We start from the raw sequence: 16,515 nt of genomic DNA, 5'->3' as shown, positions 1-16,515 counted from the left end.
ATTTATCTGACCTTGGGATGCCTTTTTCGAACCACTAATTTACATATCCTGGAAGCCACTTTGGGGAAAGCTTCTGTAGAGCTCATAAAATTGTGAGATCCTTAAATAGTTCTGAAGACAAGAAATTGTTTTCAGTTGCTTTATTCAGCTTACGTTTTTAACCAGAATAGCCTGGATCCTCTGTGCTTTTTTTTAACAGTATGTTTGCTCTCTTCCAAGAGTAATACCAATTTACTTATTTTCTTACTTTACTACACTGTATAAAGTCTCTAAATAATTGTGGGCATTCCTGTCTTGTTTCTTATTTAAATGCAAGTAGCTTCAATACTCCAATATGTAATACAATATTTTAAATTTTGATAGTTTTCATCAGGATTCAGTAATTTCTTCCTAGTTCTATTTTACTTAGAACTTTTATTGGTAAAGACTACTAAATTTTATCAAATGTCAATTTTATCATATTATAAAATCAATTGATTTTTTGCCTTTCATTTGTTAAAAGATGAATTATATTGAAAATTTCTTGTTGGTAAAATGTCCTAACTGTTAAATATCCTTGAATTCCTAATATAAACCTTACTTGGCCATAGGATATTATTAATTTAGATTAACTGCTAAATTTGATTTTCTAATGCTGAAGTTTGGAATATCACTTTAAACGTACATAATTTATTTGGACAGATGATAAGACAAAGCTAAAAAGAAATGAAGCTAGATACAGCAAGTCCTCGAATAACATCATTTTGTTCTAAGTTGTTTTCTTATAACATGAATGGGGGAGGGGATGACTAGCACTGACCCACTGTCTGTGTGGAGTTTGCACCATTTCCCCACATCTGCATGTGCTGTCTCCAGGGACTCGTTTCCATCCACACCCCAAAGGTGTGCAGGTAAGGTAAGTGGCGTGTGTCATCGGCCCAGTCTGAGTGAGTGTGAGTGTGAGTGCGCCCTGTGATGGAAGGGAGTCCTGTTCAGGGTGGGTCCTGCCTTGCGCCCTGAGCTGCTGATTGGCTCCAGCCACCCTCGACCCTGAACCGAAATAAGCAGATTAGAAAAGAATTCTTAATTGTTTTTATTAATCTTTCTTAAATGTGTGTATAGCTCACATTTATTTCAATATTTAATATTAGAAGGGTTTTGGGTCTTTATGTAGAAGTTTTTGTGACCAAAATATGGCATAAGAACTGAACTCTTTTTTTTTTTTTAAAGCAAGCTCATTGGTTTGTGTTTAGTTTTAAGATATTTTTATTTTTTATTTTTTTTTTAGTGATAGAGAGAGAGGAAGGGATAGTGATAGAGAGAAATATCGATGAGAGAGAAACATCATCCATCGGCTGCCTTCTGCATGCCCCCTACTGGGGATGGAGCCTGCAACTCAGGCATGTGCCCTGACCAGGAATCCAGCCAGTGACCTCTTGGTTCCTGGGTCGACACTCAACTGCTGAGTCCCACCGGCCAGGCTTGAACACTTGTTTATATCATTTAAGCTATGGTAAAATTTGTTTCATTATACTTCATTTTACTTAAACTTGCAATTTCTAAAACCTTATCAAGGATATTAAGTAAAGACTTAATATAGTTCTATTTAACAAAAATTTTATTCAGAAATATTATCTTTTTTCAGTCATATTCTGTATAGATTCCCAAATTTTAGTTCCTTTTAGATTGTTAATTTTTAGATTGTGCTACGGAAGTAAAATTATGTCTTTTGTCTGTTATCTGAAAGATAAAGTCCAGAAAACAAAATATCTAAGAATATGAAGAGCAATTTTGAGAGTTAATGAGGCAAATATTAAGTATCAGAGAGCAAAAGGCTAAAAGACAAAATAACCTAAGAACAAAAGTGTTCTTTTATATCTAAAATCTAAGAGTGTTTCACCTAAATAACACCATCTATGCTTTTTAATTTATAAGATTTTTTGTTGTGCATGGGGGGGGGGGCGGGGAGGTTGGGGGTTAATGGGAAATGAGGACACATTTGTAATACCTTAACCAATAAAGAAATTTAAAAAAAAAAAACTCAATCTTAGATTTTTTCCCTTAAATATAAAATGATGTTTTGAAGAAATCTTTTTCTCAAGTACTGAGAATCATGTAAAAATTATAGTATGTGGAACAAATATTTTGGGCAAATGGGGGTAATTGCATGCTGAAATCATAACATTTTGGATATATTGCATTAAATAATATATATTACTAGAAAAAAAGATTTTTTGTTGTAATTTCTCTGTAATATTACAAATAGCACATTCTTATGAACTATTCTTAATACTAAAAGTGAATCATACAATATGACAATGCAGGGAAAAGCTACCCAAATATTCCCTGTAATATTCTTGAGTCTGAGGCCAACAGATATAATGGAAAAGAATCTTAATAACCATTTAATCAATTTTTTCGGTTATTACTGCCAAGAAACAATCATTTAAACAAGAAACATATTAGCAATTAGACTCAGATGAAAATCAGTCTTAACTATAAAAAGTAACAAATTAGCCCTAGCTGGTTTGGCTCAGTGGGCGGACTGAAGGGTCCCAGGTTCGATTCTGGTCAGGGTTTGTGTGGGAGGCAACCAATGAGATATTTCTCTCTCTCTGTCTCTCCCCCTCCCTTTCACTCTCTCTAAAAATCAATGGAAAAAAATATCCTCAGGTGAGGATTAACAAAACAAAAAAAGTAACAAATTATTAGTCACAATTTCAAAGTCATTTGAGTCCATTTAATAACATCCATCTGGAGGAGAATCGAAGATGGCGGCATAAACACCGGAGACTGCTGCCGCAAACAACCACTTCAAAAATACAACTAAAAGACGGAACGGACATCAACCAGAACCACAGGAAGGCTGGCTGAGGAGAGACTCTTCAACTAGAAGGAAAAACAACAGCATTACGAGGCTCAGAGGAGGCGCAGTGTGGAAAATACAAAGGTACGGTGGTGCGCGCGCAAAGCGGGCTGGTGGCTGAGGGCGCGGTTGTCGTTTTCAATCAGGAGGGAGTCTCAGACTCTGGGCTACAGATCCAGGGGAGTCTCTAGGGACCCAGACTCAAACGGGAGAAGCAGGACTGTCTGGCTACGGTCCCTCCGAGGTTTGCAGCGGTTGCTGGGACAGAGAGGCGGAGCCCCTGGGGACAGACTGAGAGCAGCCATAGCTGCTCCCTCCACCTGCCCTGTTGATCCCGCCCCGCCCAAGCCCTGCGCAGAGCCATTTGCCGGATCGCCTCAGGCAAAGGCTAGATTAGCCCCTCCCCAGAGGACAGAAGTTTTCCACACAGCTGATTCTCTCAGCCAGTCGGCCTGGTGGTCAAATCCCTCTAGTATTAACTACAACAATTAAGGCTTAACTAGAACAAGACTGTGCACAAAGACCACAAGGGGGTGCACCAAGAAAGCATAAAAGATGCGGAGACAAAAAAACATGACAGAAATGGAGGATATGGAGCTAAAAATCGCAATTTTGAGGGCTTGCAATAAACTTGAGCAGAGCCTCACGAAAACTAATGAGACCCTCGATGCTATGATAAAGAAACTAGAAAGTAAGCATACATAGACTGAAATAAAGAATACTATACCCAATAGCAGACCAGAGGAGCACAAGAATCAAACCAAAGATTTGAATTGCGAAGAAGCAAAAAACACCCAAATGGAAAAGCAAAATGAAAAAAGAATCCGAAAGTGTGAAGATAGTGTAAGGAGCCTCTGGGACAGCTACAAGCGTACCAACATCAGAATAATAGGAGTGCCAGAAGATGAGAGACAGCAAGATATTGAAAACCTATTTGAAGAAATAATGACAGAAAACTTCCCCCACCTGGTGAAAGAAATGGACTTACAGGTCCAAGAAGCGCAGAGAACCCCAAACAAAAGGAATCCAAAGAGGACCACACCAAGACACATCATAATTAAAATGCCAAGAGCAAAAGACAAAGAGAGAATCTTAAAAGCAGCAAGAGAAAGAGACTCAATTACCTACAAGGGAATACCCATACGACTGTCAGCTGATTTCTCAACAGAAACTTTGCAGGCCAGAAGGGAATGGCAAGAAATATTCAAAGTGCTGAATACCAAGAACCTACAACCAAGATTACTTTATCCAGCAAAGCTATCATTCAGAATTGAAGGTCAGATAAAGAGCTTCACAGATAAGGAAAAGCTAAAGGAGTTCATCACCACTAAACCAGTATTATACGAAATGCTGAACGGTATCCTTTAAGAAGAGGAAGAAGAAAAAGGTAAAGATACAAATTGTGAACAACAAACATGCATCTATCAACAAGTGAATCTAAGAATCAAGTGAATAAATAATCTGATGTACAGAATGAACTGGTGATTATAATGAATCAGGGACATAGAAAGGGAATGGACTGACTATTCTTGGGGGGGGAAGGGGAATGGGAGATTCGGGAAGAGACTGGACAAAAATCGTGCACCTATGGATGAGGACAGTGGGTGGGGAGTGAGGGCGGAGGGTGGGGCGGGAACTGGAAGGAGGGGAATTATGGGGGGGGGGGGAATAGGAACAAATGTAATCTGAACAATAAAGATTTAATTTAAAAAATAAATAAATTAATTAATTAATTAATTAAAAAAGAATTAATAATGAAGACTTAGCACAATTGACTGTTAGTTAGATGACCTTAAAAAAAAAAAATAACATCCATCTGATCCATTGTACTCCATAATAAACTCTACTGGAATTTATACTAACTCTCATTTGCATAGTTTCAATGTTTATTTAAACAAACCTTACACTGCCAGCTAAAGTCAAAGTAAGAGCAAGAATATATAAACATCAGGATTCCTAATACTCTGTCTCCTACTTTACTGGCAAGATGGTTAGAATACAAATGTTAAAATATTAAAAGATATGAATGTATTAGATGAATTATCAACAATACTCACGCATCATTTGAGCAAGTCATAAATTCTCCCTTTATTTTGGGATGCCATGAGCCAGTATGAAGCATTGCTGTGTGACCCTTAAAAAAAAAAAAATTAATTAATTAAGGAAAAAAGATGTTTAACAAACATAAAAAATTATAAACCAACCAGAAACTGACATATGCTTAAACTTTTTAGTCCTCTCAAAAGCACACTATTTTAATAACAAACTGATATTATTTTCTCAATTTTATTTCAAAATATATGTTGTTTAGTTCACTTTGTTTATTTTCACTTTGTTTAATTCACTGTGTAACACCCTCGTCCCCACCCCACCAAACCCCAGCTGCCCAGGAATTAGCACTGTGCTTACATATAGGTGCTTAATAAGGAAGAAAACAGAGGGGAAATAACAGCCTCTCTTTAGGAAAGAAAGAGAAATAAAATAGGCCCTTCTTTAAAGATTCTTTTCTCAATGGAAAAGAATTAAAAGGAATACAAAGTATTTTCAAATAAGGCAAAAGCAAGAGGTTGGCGGTAAAAAACTCCGGCATGTGCCCCTGACTGGAATTGAACCCGGGACCCTTCAGTCCACAGGCCGACGCTCTATCCACTGAGCCAAACCAGCGAGGGTGAACCTAATATTTTTTTACTGTAATAATGGTAAGGTCTCTTATTCTGAAAGGGTAAAAAATAAAGCTCTACTACAAGAAGCAAATTGTGCGTGTTTAAATGATTTAGAAGGAAACTAACTGTGGTTCTCCGGAAACCATAAGTTGGAACTACAATACCCACGTGTGGGCCTGGAGACCATCTCTAGAGGAAGCTGCCTACAATGCCTCAAGCAGCAGCTGGCCAACTCCTGACATCCTGTTCAAGTCTACAGGATACAAACTGGGACAGAGATGTGGAACCTCTTCTGCAGTAGGGAGAGATGGGTCATATTTACGTAGATAGAGGGCCAGGCAAAACTTATTTGAATAAGTGGCATGTAACCTGAGATTGAAGGAATGAAAAGAAGCCAGTATGCGAGAAGGTCCCAATGTGGGAAAAGAGCTGGGTGTAGTTCGATTCCCAGTTGGGGTACGTGTGGGAGGCAGCCGATCAATGTTTCTCTCTCTCACACCTCTCTCTCTCTCTTTCTCTCTCTCTGTCTCTCTAAAATCAATAAAAACCTTTTTTTTAAAATGGGCAGAGGACCTGAACAGACACTTCTCTCAAGAAGATATACAAATGACCATCTATGAAAAGATGCTCAGCTTCACTATTAAAGGGATGCAAATCAAAGCTACAATGAGATACCACCTCACACCTGTTAGGATGGCTATTCTCAACAAGACAAATAATAACAAATGTTGGAGAGATTGTGGAGAAAAAAGAACACTCATTCACTGCTGGTAGAATGTAAACTGGTACAGCTGCTATGGAAAACAGTATGGAGGGCTCCTCAAAAATTAAGACTAGAGTTACCATATGACTCAGCAACCCCACTCCTGGGTATCTACCTGAAAATTTTGAAAACATTTATTTGCAAAGATATTTGCACTCCTATGTTCATTGCAGCAGTAATCATGGTGTCCAAGACATGAAAACAATCAAAGTGTCCTTCGATAGGTGACTGGATAAAGAAGATATGTTACATACTAGTAAATACAATGGAATACTACTCAGCCATCAGAAATGATGAAATACTGTCATTTGCAACAACATGGATGGATCTTGAGAATATAATGTTAGACAAAATAAGTCAGACAGAAAAAGTCATGAACCATATCATTTCACTCATATGTGGGATAAAAAAGTAAAAGCAACAAATGAACAAACAAGAAAAGCAAATTAACAAAAACTCATAGGCAGGTGTTTTAACTTGAAGGGTGTTTGCTGGTTTCTGTTCTGAAGGAGCTGCATTTAATACCAGTCTTTGCAGGTGACACTCATCATGATCTCCACTACTCAAGTTGATCATAACAGGACCTGGTTGCAAAAAATAATGCAGAAAGGATATTCAAGTAGAATCTGCAGACGTCTCGTGATTATTTCTGGTATTACATTTCTCATCAATCATAGCCTGATGGCCATTAAGACAGATACTGGGAGTCACAAGAAATCACCACAATCCAACTAGAATTATCGAGGTGTTTCATTAACAAGGATCGCTCTAGCTGGTTTGGCTCAGTGGATAGAGCATCGGCCTGGGGACTGAAGGGCCCTGGGTTTGATTCCATCAAGGGCATATGTCCAGGTTGTGGGCTCGATCCCCAGTAGGGGGCGTGCAGGAGGCAGCCAATCAATGATTCTCTCTCATCACTGATGTAGGTTAAAATGAAAAAATCTAAAAGACTATGAATGTTGTTTGTTTGTAAAGACAGAAGCATGACAAAGGCGACGGGAATGTTAAGTACCCTTGTGTTAAAACAGTGACCAAGATTAGTCATAACAAAAATGAAGTTCAACTAAGGATTCTTAAATGGATCTAAACAGAATCAGTACCATGGCTAACATTAGTGGAAAAAATTTTAAAGTAACACCTATTAAAGAACAGGCAGTGATTAAAACACTTTTTCATCAAATAAACAAGTTTTTCTTTCTCTTTTATCTGAACACAGGCCCTCCTGCGGGGGGGAAAAAATCCCTTCCTTTATTTAGCATCCTTAACTGGAAACAGCCTAGAAGAAAGAATTAAGCATCTATCTGTTTCTCATAATAGGCTATACTTTTACTGATCCATGACTAATATTGACCTCCTCTGCGCGAGCGCGCACACACACACACACACACATACACACACATACGTGTGCTGATCTGTACTAAACTGTCCAGACTCTTGTGGTTGCCCCTATGACAAAAGCTGCAAAAACAGGTGCCCTGCCCTAGTCAGTTTGGCTCAGTGGATAGAGCATCGGCCTGTGGACTAGGGTCCCAAGTTCAATTCCAGTCAAGGGCACATACCTCGGTTGACAACTCTCATATCGATGTTTCTCTCGCTCTGTATCTCCCCATCCCTTCTACTCTTTCTAAAAAAAAAAAAAAAAAAAAACTTTCTAAAAAAAAAAAAAAAATCAATGGAAAAATATCCTCAGGTGAGGATTAACAAAAATAAGAAATATATTTAAAAAAAACAAAAAAAAAACAACAGGTGCCCTGCTGCAATACCATTTACAGTCAATGAATGAAGTAAGGCTCTGGGAGCCACAAAATACTCCTGCCCATGTCTCTGGAATGATAAGCCAACTAACACAGCAGCTCCTATGAAGAGAAGAAATGTAGTAGGGAATGTACTGCTGCTAGAGAAATGGATTTCTCCATTGCTAGTGAGAGTGGGGTTGAATTTTCTAAGACTCACATGGGAGAACTAAATGGTTTTTATTGGTGTTGAATTACATTTCTCGGGATGCAAAGTCCCACTGTCCTTAACCCAGTCCTGAAAAAGGTGCAGCTGAGGCTCCAGCAGAGCCAAAAGTCGGGCCAGTGTCCAGAGTTTCTGTTCCATGGTGGAGCAGGGTCTGATGTAGTCTCAGGCTAGATTTAGTCCAGCGGTCCTTTGTGTGGGTCCCACATGGCCGTGAGCCACGTGGGCCAATGCAGGGGAGCACACCCCCTGCAACAGGAGTCCCAGGAGCGCAGCAAGCAGGAGAGGCAAGAGAGCCAGCAACTTCTTTGTTCAGGAGTTTAAATGTTAAATCTTCCCATGCTGCAGTGGCCACTGACTTGTTCCCAGGTGTGACTGACAGATGAGCATCTTTCCATGCACCCAGACCTTACTGGGCATGCACCGATTGTCCCGTCCCTTCCCCCAGCGATCTGCGGGGAACAGGCTTAAAGAGTGTTAACTGCAGCTTCCTAGCAAAGCCATATAAATGGCATGCCTGTATTATCTAGTCTGCCCTTTACTCCTTTCCTGTTTTTTAATAACCAGGTTATTATAATGGTATCAATACTATGAGCTTTGATCCAAAAGTTCTTCTTAACCAGAGTCCATTTACAGGCTTTCAGGAATCACCAAACCTCTTGAAATTGTCAATAAAAATGTTATGTGAATACACCTTGCTGGAGAAAATGTTCAGTTTTAATTTGCAAGTTGGCAAACTTTTTCTCCAACAGCCCAGACAGTAAGTATTTTAGGCTTTGCTGGCCACATGTTCTCCCACTGCACCACTCAACTCAATGATTGTAGCACAATAGCAGACACAGACAATCCTATATAATAAAAGCCTAATATACAAATCGACCAAATGGTAGAACAACCAGTCACTATGACATGCACTGACCACCACGGGGTAGACACTCAACGCAGGAGCTGCCCCCAGCCTGCAGGCCCCAGGCCAGCGAAGGTGGGTGTCAATGGGGGCCCTCCCCATCGCCCCACCAGTCATCCCACAGATTGGCCCTGATCTCCAGCCAGGCCTAGCAACCCTACCCGTACACAAATTTCATGCACTGGGCCTCTAGTAGTAAATAAATGGGTGTGACTGTGCTCCAATGAAATGTTTATTTACAAAAACAGGATGCAGGCTGGATTCGGCTCACAGGCCTTAGTTCCCAGACCCTGTTGTGTAATCCATCACATTCTTAGTCATTTCCTTCTGTGAATCAAGGACTCTGAAGTCCAAGTCTTTCTAATTCCCGAGCAATTTTAAAATCCATTTGAACACATCAAAGAGATAAATTCATTCTTCTTTGATCTACTCAAGTCTAATGATGTTTTCTAAGATACTTCAGCAGCCCCAACTGTGGCTAAGTCTTCCATTACTATACATGATCCCTTCTCTGAAATCATGAACTTCCAATATTTGTTAATTTAACAAATACTTATTACCTGATATATTCTAGGCTCTAGACATTCCATTTACTACAACCTATCTTCAAGTTCTTTAACTTTCTTTATTTTCAATATCCTAAACTTCAACCTCTCTCTCAGCATAAACCTGAATGTTCTTTTGCTGTACCTACAATGTACAACTTTTATTCTGAAATAATTTCTTCCTCCCCATCATGTATTCCATTCAAATACCCAAGCTCCTAAATAAGACTCAAGAATATCATACGAATATGCAGAATGACTGTCCCTACAAGTCTACATTCTATAGCCCTAAATGCTCCCACACTTCTTCTAGTAATTTTTCTTTCACAACCATCAGTGGCTATTCTAAGTCTTTTGTATCCTACTAAAGGCCTCATCACAGCATCTGCAAACACAAAGGTAGGAAGTGACCCTGCCAGGAGATGGTGACACCATCAACCTCCTATCTAAGGCTCACCATCTCTAAACATAACTTCATGTGTGCCCAGTCTGTTCCCTCCATCCCCTCCTCACACTCAAAGCTAACTCTTGCTCTTGGGCTTGATCACAATCACTGCCACCTCTCAGGAACTTCCATTTTTACTTAGTATGGGTGTTTATTTTTTGTTTGTTTTTGCATAACTGTGTTAATTTTCTATTGCTGTGCAACAAATTACCATAAACTTTGGAGTTTAAAACACCTACAGTTTATTAGCAAACGGTTTTTTAGGTCAGAAGTCTTAACACAACGTGGTTGGGTTCTCTGCTCAGGGTCTCGCGGGCTGAAATCGGGATGTCAGGGGTGCATTCCTTTCTGGAGGCTCTGGGAAGAATCTGATCCCAAGCTCACTCAGGTTTCTGGCAGAATTCAAGGTCTTGTGGTTGTGGAACTAAGATGCCTATTTCCTTGCTGTCTGACTGCTGAGAGCTGCTCTCAGCATCTAGAAGCTGTGTGCCTTTCATGTCGCATGGATTCCTCCATCTTCAAAACCAGCAAAAGACAATCTCCTGTTGAATCTGAATTAGACAAAAGCCATGCCCCCAAATCTCTGCAAAACAACCCCTTCTTTATCTGTGGCTCCTGCTGAAATGGGTAAGGAGTAATACCCATTCTTACAGGTCACCTGGCTTGCTTAATATCTATGAGGCACACGCTTAATTTCTAGAAAGAACCTTTAGTGTTACTGAATGCTCTAATGTTTATCTTTCTGAGGTTTTAGCAAAAGGTTATATATGCAGCACACCCTTGGCTTTTTCTCTCTACCCCACTTGCAGAAGCAGTTTCTTCATTTTAACAATCGTTGCCATCTGTATAGGCTCAAAATTAACTAAATCATCTAGTCCTGGCTACCTTTTAACAAGACTTCTTTCAATTTATCTTTCTTCTCTCATAGTTTATTACAAGCAGCAAAAAGAAACCAGGTAGTACCTTCAGCATTTTGCCTGGAAATCTCCTAAGCTATTTTTCCAATTTCATCATCCAATTCTGTTTTCATCATCAAAGCCAGCAAGAGAGAATATCCCTCCAGTCAAATTCCTCCCATACTTTGAATATCTTTTGCCAGGAACAGCCAATCCCTTTTTAAATATATATATACTAGAAGCCCCGTGCACAAAATTTTGTGCACTGGCAGGGGAGGGGGGTCCCTCAGCCCAACCTGTGCCCTCTCACAGTCTGGGGCCCCTCGGGAGATAACCACCTGCTGGCTTAGGCCCGCTCCCCTGGTGGCAGATGGCACGCCCAATCCTGCAGTGTCTGCCCCGTCTCCCCCGGTCGCAGATGGCAGGCCAGGATCCCGCGCTGAGACGGGCGGCTGCTCAGATTGTGCTGCCGCCTGCCCCGCCTGCCCTGCCCTGCACACAGCAGGCCAGGATCTCGCACTGCAGCAGCCAGCAGCTAGGGATCGCGCTGCTGCCCGCCCCAAGCGGGCGGCAGTGCAGCGGGATCTGCCTGCAGTATGCAAATTAGCCGCCATCTTTGTTGGCGGTTAATTTGCATATCACGCTGATTAGCCCATGGGAGGCGTAGCGAAGGTACGGTCAATTACCATGTTTGTCTATTATTAGATTAGATTAGAGGCCCGGTGCACGACATCCATGCACTGGGAGGCAAGAGGTCCCTCAGCCTGGCCTGCACCCTCGCAGTCCGGGACCCCTCAGGAGGTGTCCGCCTGCTGGCTTAGGCCCACCCCCCACAGGGAACAGGCCTAAGCCGGCAGTCGGACATCCCCTGAGGGGTCCTTAGCGCTGCTACAGAGGCGGGAGAGGCTCCCGCCACTGCTGCTGCGCTTGCCAGCCATGAGCCCAGCTTCTGGCTGAGCAGCGCTCCCCCTGTGGGAGTGCACTGACCACCAGGGCAGCTCCTGCATTGAGCGTCTGCCCCCTGGTGGTCAGTGCTCGTCATAGCAACCGGTCATTCCACTGATAGGTCAATTTGCACATTAGCCTTGTATTATATAGGATTTTTTTTTTTTTTTCAGAGAGGAAGGAAGAGGAAGAGATAGAAACATCAATGATGTGAGAGAATCATTGATTGACTGCCTCCTGCAAGCCCCACACTGGGGACCGAGCCTGCACACTGGGCATGTACCCTGACCGGGAATCGAACAATGATCTCCTGGTTCGTAGGTCAACGCTCAACCACTGAACCACACCAGCAAGCCGAGTGCCAATCCCTTTTAAAGGCTCACCTGATTAGGGTGGATCCACTGAGGATAATCCTCCTTTTTTAAAGTCAGCTGTACCATACATACACCCTAATCACAGGAGTACTTCATCATACTCAGGTTCACATCCTCACTGAAGAGGAGGGGTAGGGAATATTAGGGGTTATTCTGAATTCTGTCTATGATAAGGATTATGGGTACAGCAATTCTGAAGCTACTTTCTGTATAGCATACCACTGAACAAATTAGTAAATACAATGATGATGTTGGAGGACAAGTTTCTCACTGTTGGAGAAGTGAAATACAAATATGGAATTGTTTAATGCTAGGAAGCTGGATTAGAATTTGATGTATCAGTGTGAACTTATAATTTTTCGTATATTCTGTTTATTTTCATTCATTGGTTGGTTTACTTCCCCACTCCAGCTCTGTCTTCTGAAATTGTCTAGAGGCAAGGACACCTCAGCAGCAATGATCATATCTAGTGCCCAGATCTTGATTTATAAATAGAATTCCCAGTTAAAAGGAGCCATGAATCACTAGAAGAATGGGTAACATCAAAGCTGGAAAAGTACAAAATGAGCCTGGAACATTTTGTTGTGCCAGAATGTAGAAAGTACCCCCAAAATGATGGGGATATGTCAAAAGAACAGAAACTGGTGTGAGGAAGATTCTATTAGACAAAAGATCTGTAAATATTCAGAAATTGGAAAGAAACATAATGTTCTTCAAATCACTGCACTGTTCAGAGTTTGTATTTGTCATTAAAACTGCTTAAATAAACAAAAATATACCTAGACTCACAGTTTAAAATATTTTACTCCTTAGGAAACAGTATTTACTATTAACAGGATATGGCTAATAAATTTCATCTGCAAATACAAGGGCAATTTTTTAGAGTGGCTGGATATTGGAATAACTACATGTACTATTCAAATATAAATAAAGCATTTTAAAACATTTTTCTCCAACATTCCTTCTAAAGCTTTGAATTTCCATACCTTAAGTACACTCCTGGAGAAATGTCCCACTAAAATGGCAGGAGAGCCAGTCCTCTTCCACTTCAGTCATGCAGTCATGCACCACTTACCAATGGGGAGACATTGTGAGCAATGGCTGTCTGGTGATTTTATCATTGTGTGAACATCATAGAGAGCACTTCCACAAGCATAGATGGTACAGCCTACTCCTCACCTAGCTATATGGTCTAGCCCAGTGGTCGGCAAACCGCGCTTTGCGAGCCACATGCGGCTCTTTGGCCCCGTGGCATGGGCCACAAGTTTCAATCACACTGTACGTGCGCGCCCACAATGTGGTATTTAGTGGAAGAGCCACACTCCAGGGGCCAGTTTGCCGACCACTGGTCTAGCCTAATGCTCCTAGGCCTCAACCCTGTACAGCACGTGACTGTACTGAATACCGTAGCCAATTCTAACACAATTGCATGTGTTTGTATATCTAAACATAGAAATAGTACAGTAAAAATACGGTATAAGAGATAAAAGAAGGTAGACCTATATTGGGCACTCACCATGAATGGAGCTTACAGGACTGAAAGTTGTTCTGGGTGAGTCTGCGAGTGAGTGGTGAGTGAATGTGAAGGCCTAGGGCAGTGGTTGGCAAACTCATTAATCAACAGAGCCAAATATCAACAGTACGATTGAAATTTCTTTTGAGAGCCAAATTTTTTAAACTTAAACTATATGTTTAAGTTTAGGTACATAGTTATTAACTTAATTAGGGTACTCCTAAGGCTTAGGAAGAGCCACACTCAAGGGGCCAAAGAGCCGCATGTGGCTCGAGAGCCGCAGTTTGCTGATCACGGGCCTAGGGCATTAGTAGACCTTACTATTAGACTGTATAAACACTGCACACTTAGGCTAGACTACATTTATAAAACACAAGATTAATTCAAGCATAAGAGAAAATGACTCAATCAAGAGCCACAGTAAGCATGAGATGTAGGAGGCCCCTACCAGCATAAAACAGACTCTTTTATAGCAAACTTTTTTTATAAGTAGAAAAAGTACACTTTAACCCTTTGAGTGCCAACCAATATCCTAGGAACTATGCTAAAATTGCCAAGGCATTTTTGCTGATTTTACAGCAGTTTAAAAAAAATTATGAATCGCAAGTAAATGAAGTTACATATTCAAAAACTTAAGGAAACCTTTACTACATTGACATATTTAGCAATCTCATCATCACTAATAAAAGCAGACTTAGAACTGGACGCCATTTCGAAGCTTTGATAGCGCTCCCGGCACTTTTGGCGAAAGACAGGAGGAGCGTGATCGTGCTCCCCGGCACTCAAGGGGTTAAAATAATGATTAAAAGTATAGTATAGTAAACACAGAAACCAATGACACAGTTGTTTGGTATCATTATCAATGATGCATTATCATTATGTACTGTACAGAATCACATGTGCTTACTTTTCTATGACTGGCAGCACATTAGTTTACACCAGCACCTCCACAAGCACATGAGCCATGTGCTGCGCTAGTGTTACAACAACTGTGACATCACTACATCACTGGTGATAGGAATTTTTCAGCTTCATTATAATCTTATTAGAGGCCCGGTGCACAGATTTGTGCACCGGTGGGGACCCTCAGCCTGGTGCATGAATCAAGATGGGCTGTACATGCCCTGGAGCCCTCCCGTGGTCCCTTCCAGGCCCTGATTGGGACTGGGTGAGACGGGTGGGCCCCTGCAGGGATTGGGCTGAAACTGGCAGTCTGACATCCCCCAAGGGGTCCCGAATTGCGAGAGGGTGCAGGCCAGGCCGAGGGAACCCACCGGTGCACCAGGCCTCTAGTATGCATATAAGATCTTTGGTTTATCTCTTTCCACCCTCCCTCCACCCCCCTTCTCCCTTCCCTCTGAGATTCATCAGTCTGTTCCATGTTTTCATGCCTGTACACTGAGCATCTGCCCCCTGGTGGTCAGTGTGCATCATAGCTACCGGTCGAATGGTCGCTTAGGCTTTTATATATATAGATGGGACCACCCTCGTACATGCAGTCCTTGACTGAAATGTCAGTAAGTGGCGCCTGACTATAATTAAGAAATAAATAGCGCACAATTGTTTTGATGTTGAAAAGGGTTGAAGACAATCCATGGCAAATGCATTTAACGACATCAACTGAGGTGAACTGACAGAATAAAGGAGATTAGAATACTATTATCATAGGCATTCACTTACTAATAATTTACCAAAACTTTGTGAATTTAACTTAACACTGATTTGTTCCAGAGTTTTGAGGGATAGAAACTAAATAATCACACTTTGTGATCTCTAGGCCAAAGAGCCCCATTTGAATCTCAAAGTATGTGCTTAAGAATTCAAAATAATAAAGGAAAACACTCTGATTGGAAGTAAATACCAAAATCCTAGTTTAGAATAAGTGAGTTGTAATGTCAATATTGCTGCAGTTACTTGTAAAGCAAGCTTTTTAATGGCTTAAAGGTTGATGCCTGCTTATCCCTGTCATATGCTCCTAATCACCTAAGCCTGAATAACTAATGTCCCATTCCCAGATAAAATAACTTTTACCCTATTTATTTTATTTTTCATAAAATTATTTTAAAAATAATATTTTAAAGAAGCAGCAAAACCTGATTTTCAAAGGATATCTTATGGAGAATTCCAACACATCAACACGTAACAGGGACAAAATGAGCACTTCCGTGGCTGAAGTAAGGCCCTGCCCCTCACTGCCATTCCAGGCCTCTCTCCACCCACAGCAGCAACTGTACCGCAGTAACTACACTTAAAAAATACATATATGTACATACACACACACACACACACACACACACACACAATTTAAAGATTAGAGATACAAATTTAACAAGATAACAATTTGACAATATAATTAAAAAGGCCTGTTTATATTTGAAGTACGTAATATTTTATCATAACAGATCAGATATATTTAGTTATTTCCCTTAATAACCTATTCACTGACTTTTCCAGTATAGCCACAAGTCACTAATTACTCTTGGAATCAGAAAAGAGGTTAAAAAGTTAAGAAAAAAAGTACCCCTGAAATCTACTACTTTCAAATAATTCTTGCATTTCCAAAACCCATCACGCAAGCAAAAGACTGCAAGATATCAGTAAGCCCTAGCCGGTTTGGCTCAGTGGATAGAGCATTGGCCTGCGACCAAAGGGTCTGGGTT

General features: G+C 40.8%; 1 protein-coding gene across 1 annotated transcript in view; it reads right to left on the bottom strand.

The window, feature by feature from the left end:
* Nucleotides 1–16,515, bottom strand: part of WDR70 (WD repeat domain 70) — a 184,574-nt gene that overhangs the window by 119,874 nt on the left and 48,185 nt on the right. The window contains exon 9 of the mRNA XM_014457044.1: nucleotides 4,903–4,979. Within this exon, the coding sequence (XP_014312530.1) occupies nucleotides 4,903–4,979 (77 nt within the window). The remainder of the gene's footprint in view (nucleotides 1–4,902; nucleotides 4,980–16,515) is intronic.

Source organism: Myotis lucifugus, unplaced genomic scaffold, assembly GCF_000147115.1.
Source record: "Myotis lucifugus unplaced genomic scaffold, Myoluc2.0 scaffold_68, whole genome shotgun sequence".
Taxonomy (NCBI): Eukaryota; Metazoa; Chordata; class Mammalia; order Chiroptera; family Vespertilionidae; genus Myotis; species Myotis lucifugus.
The sequence above is the reverse complement of the archived record's forward strand: the minus strand, read 5'-3'. Positions and strand labels throughout refer to the sequence as shown.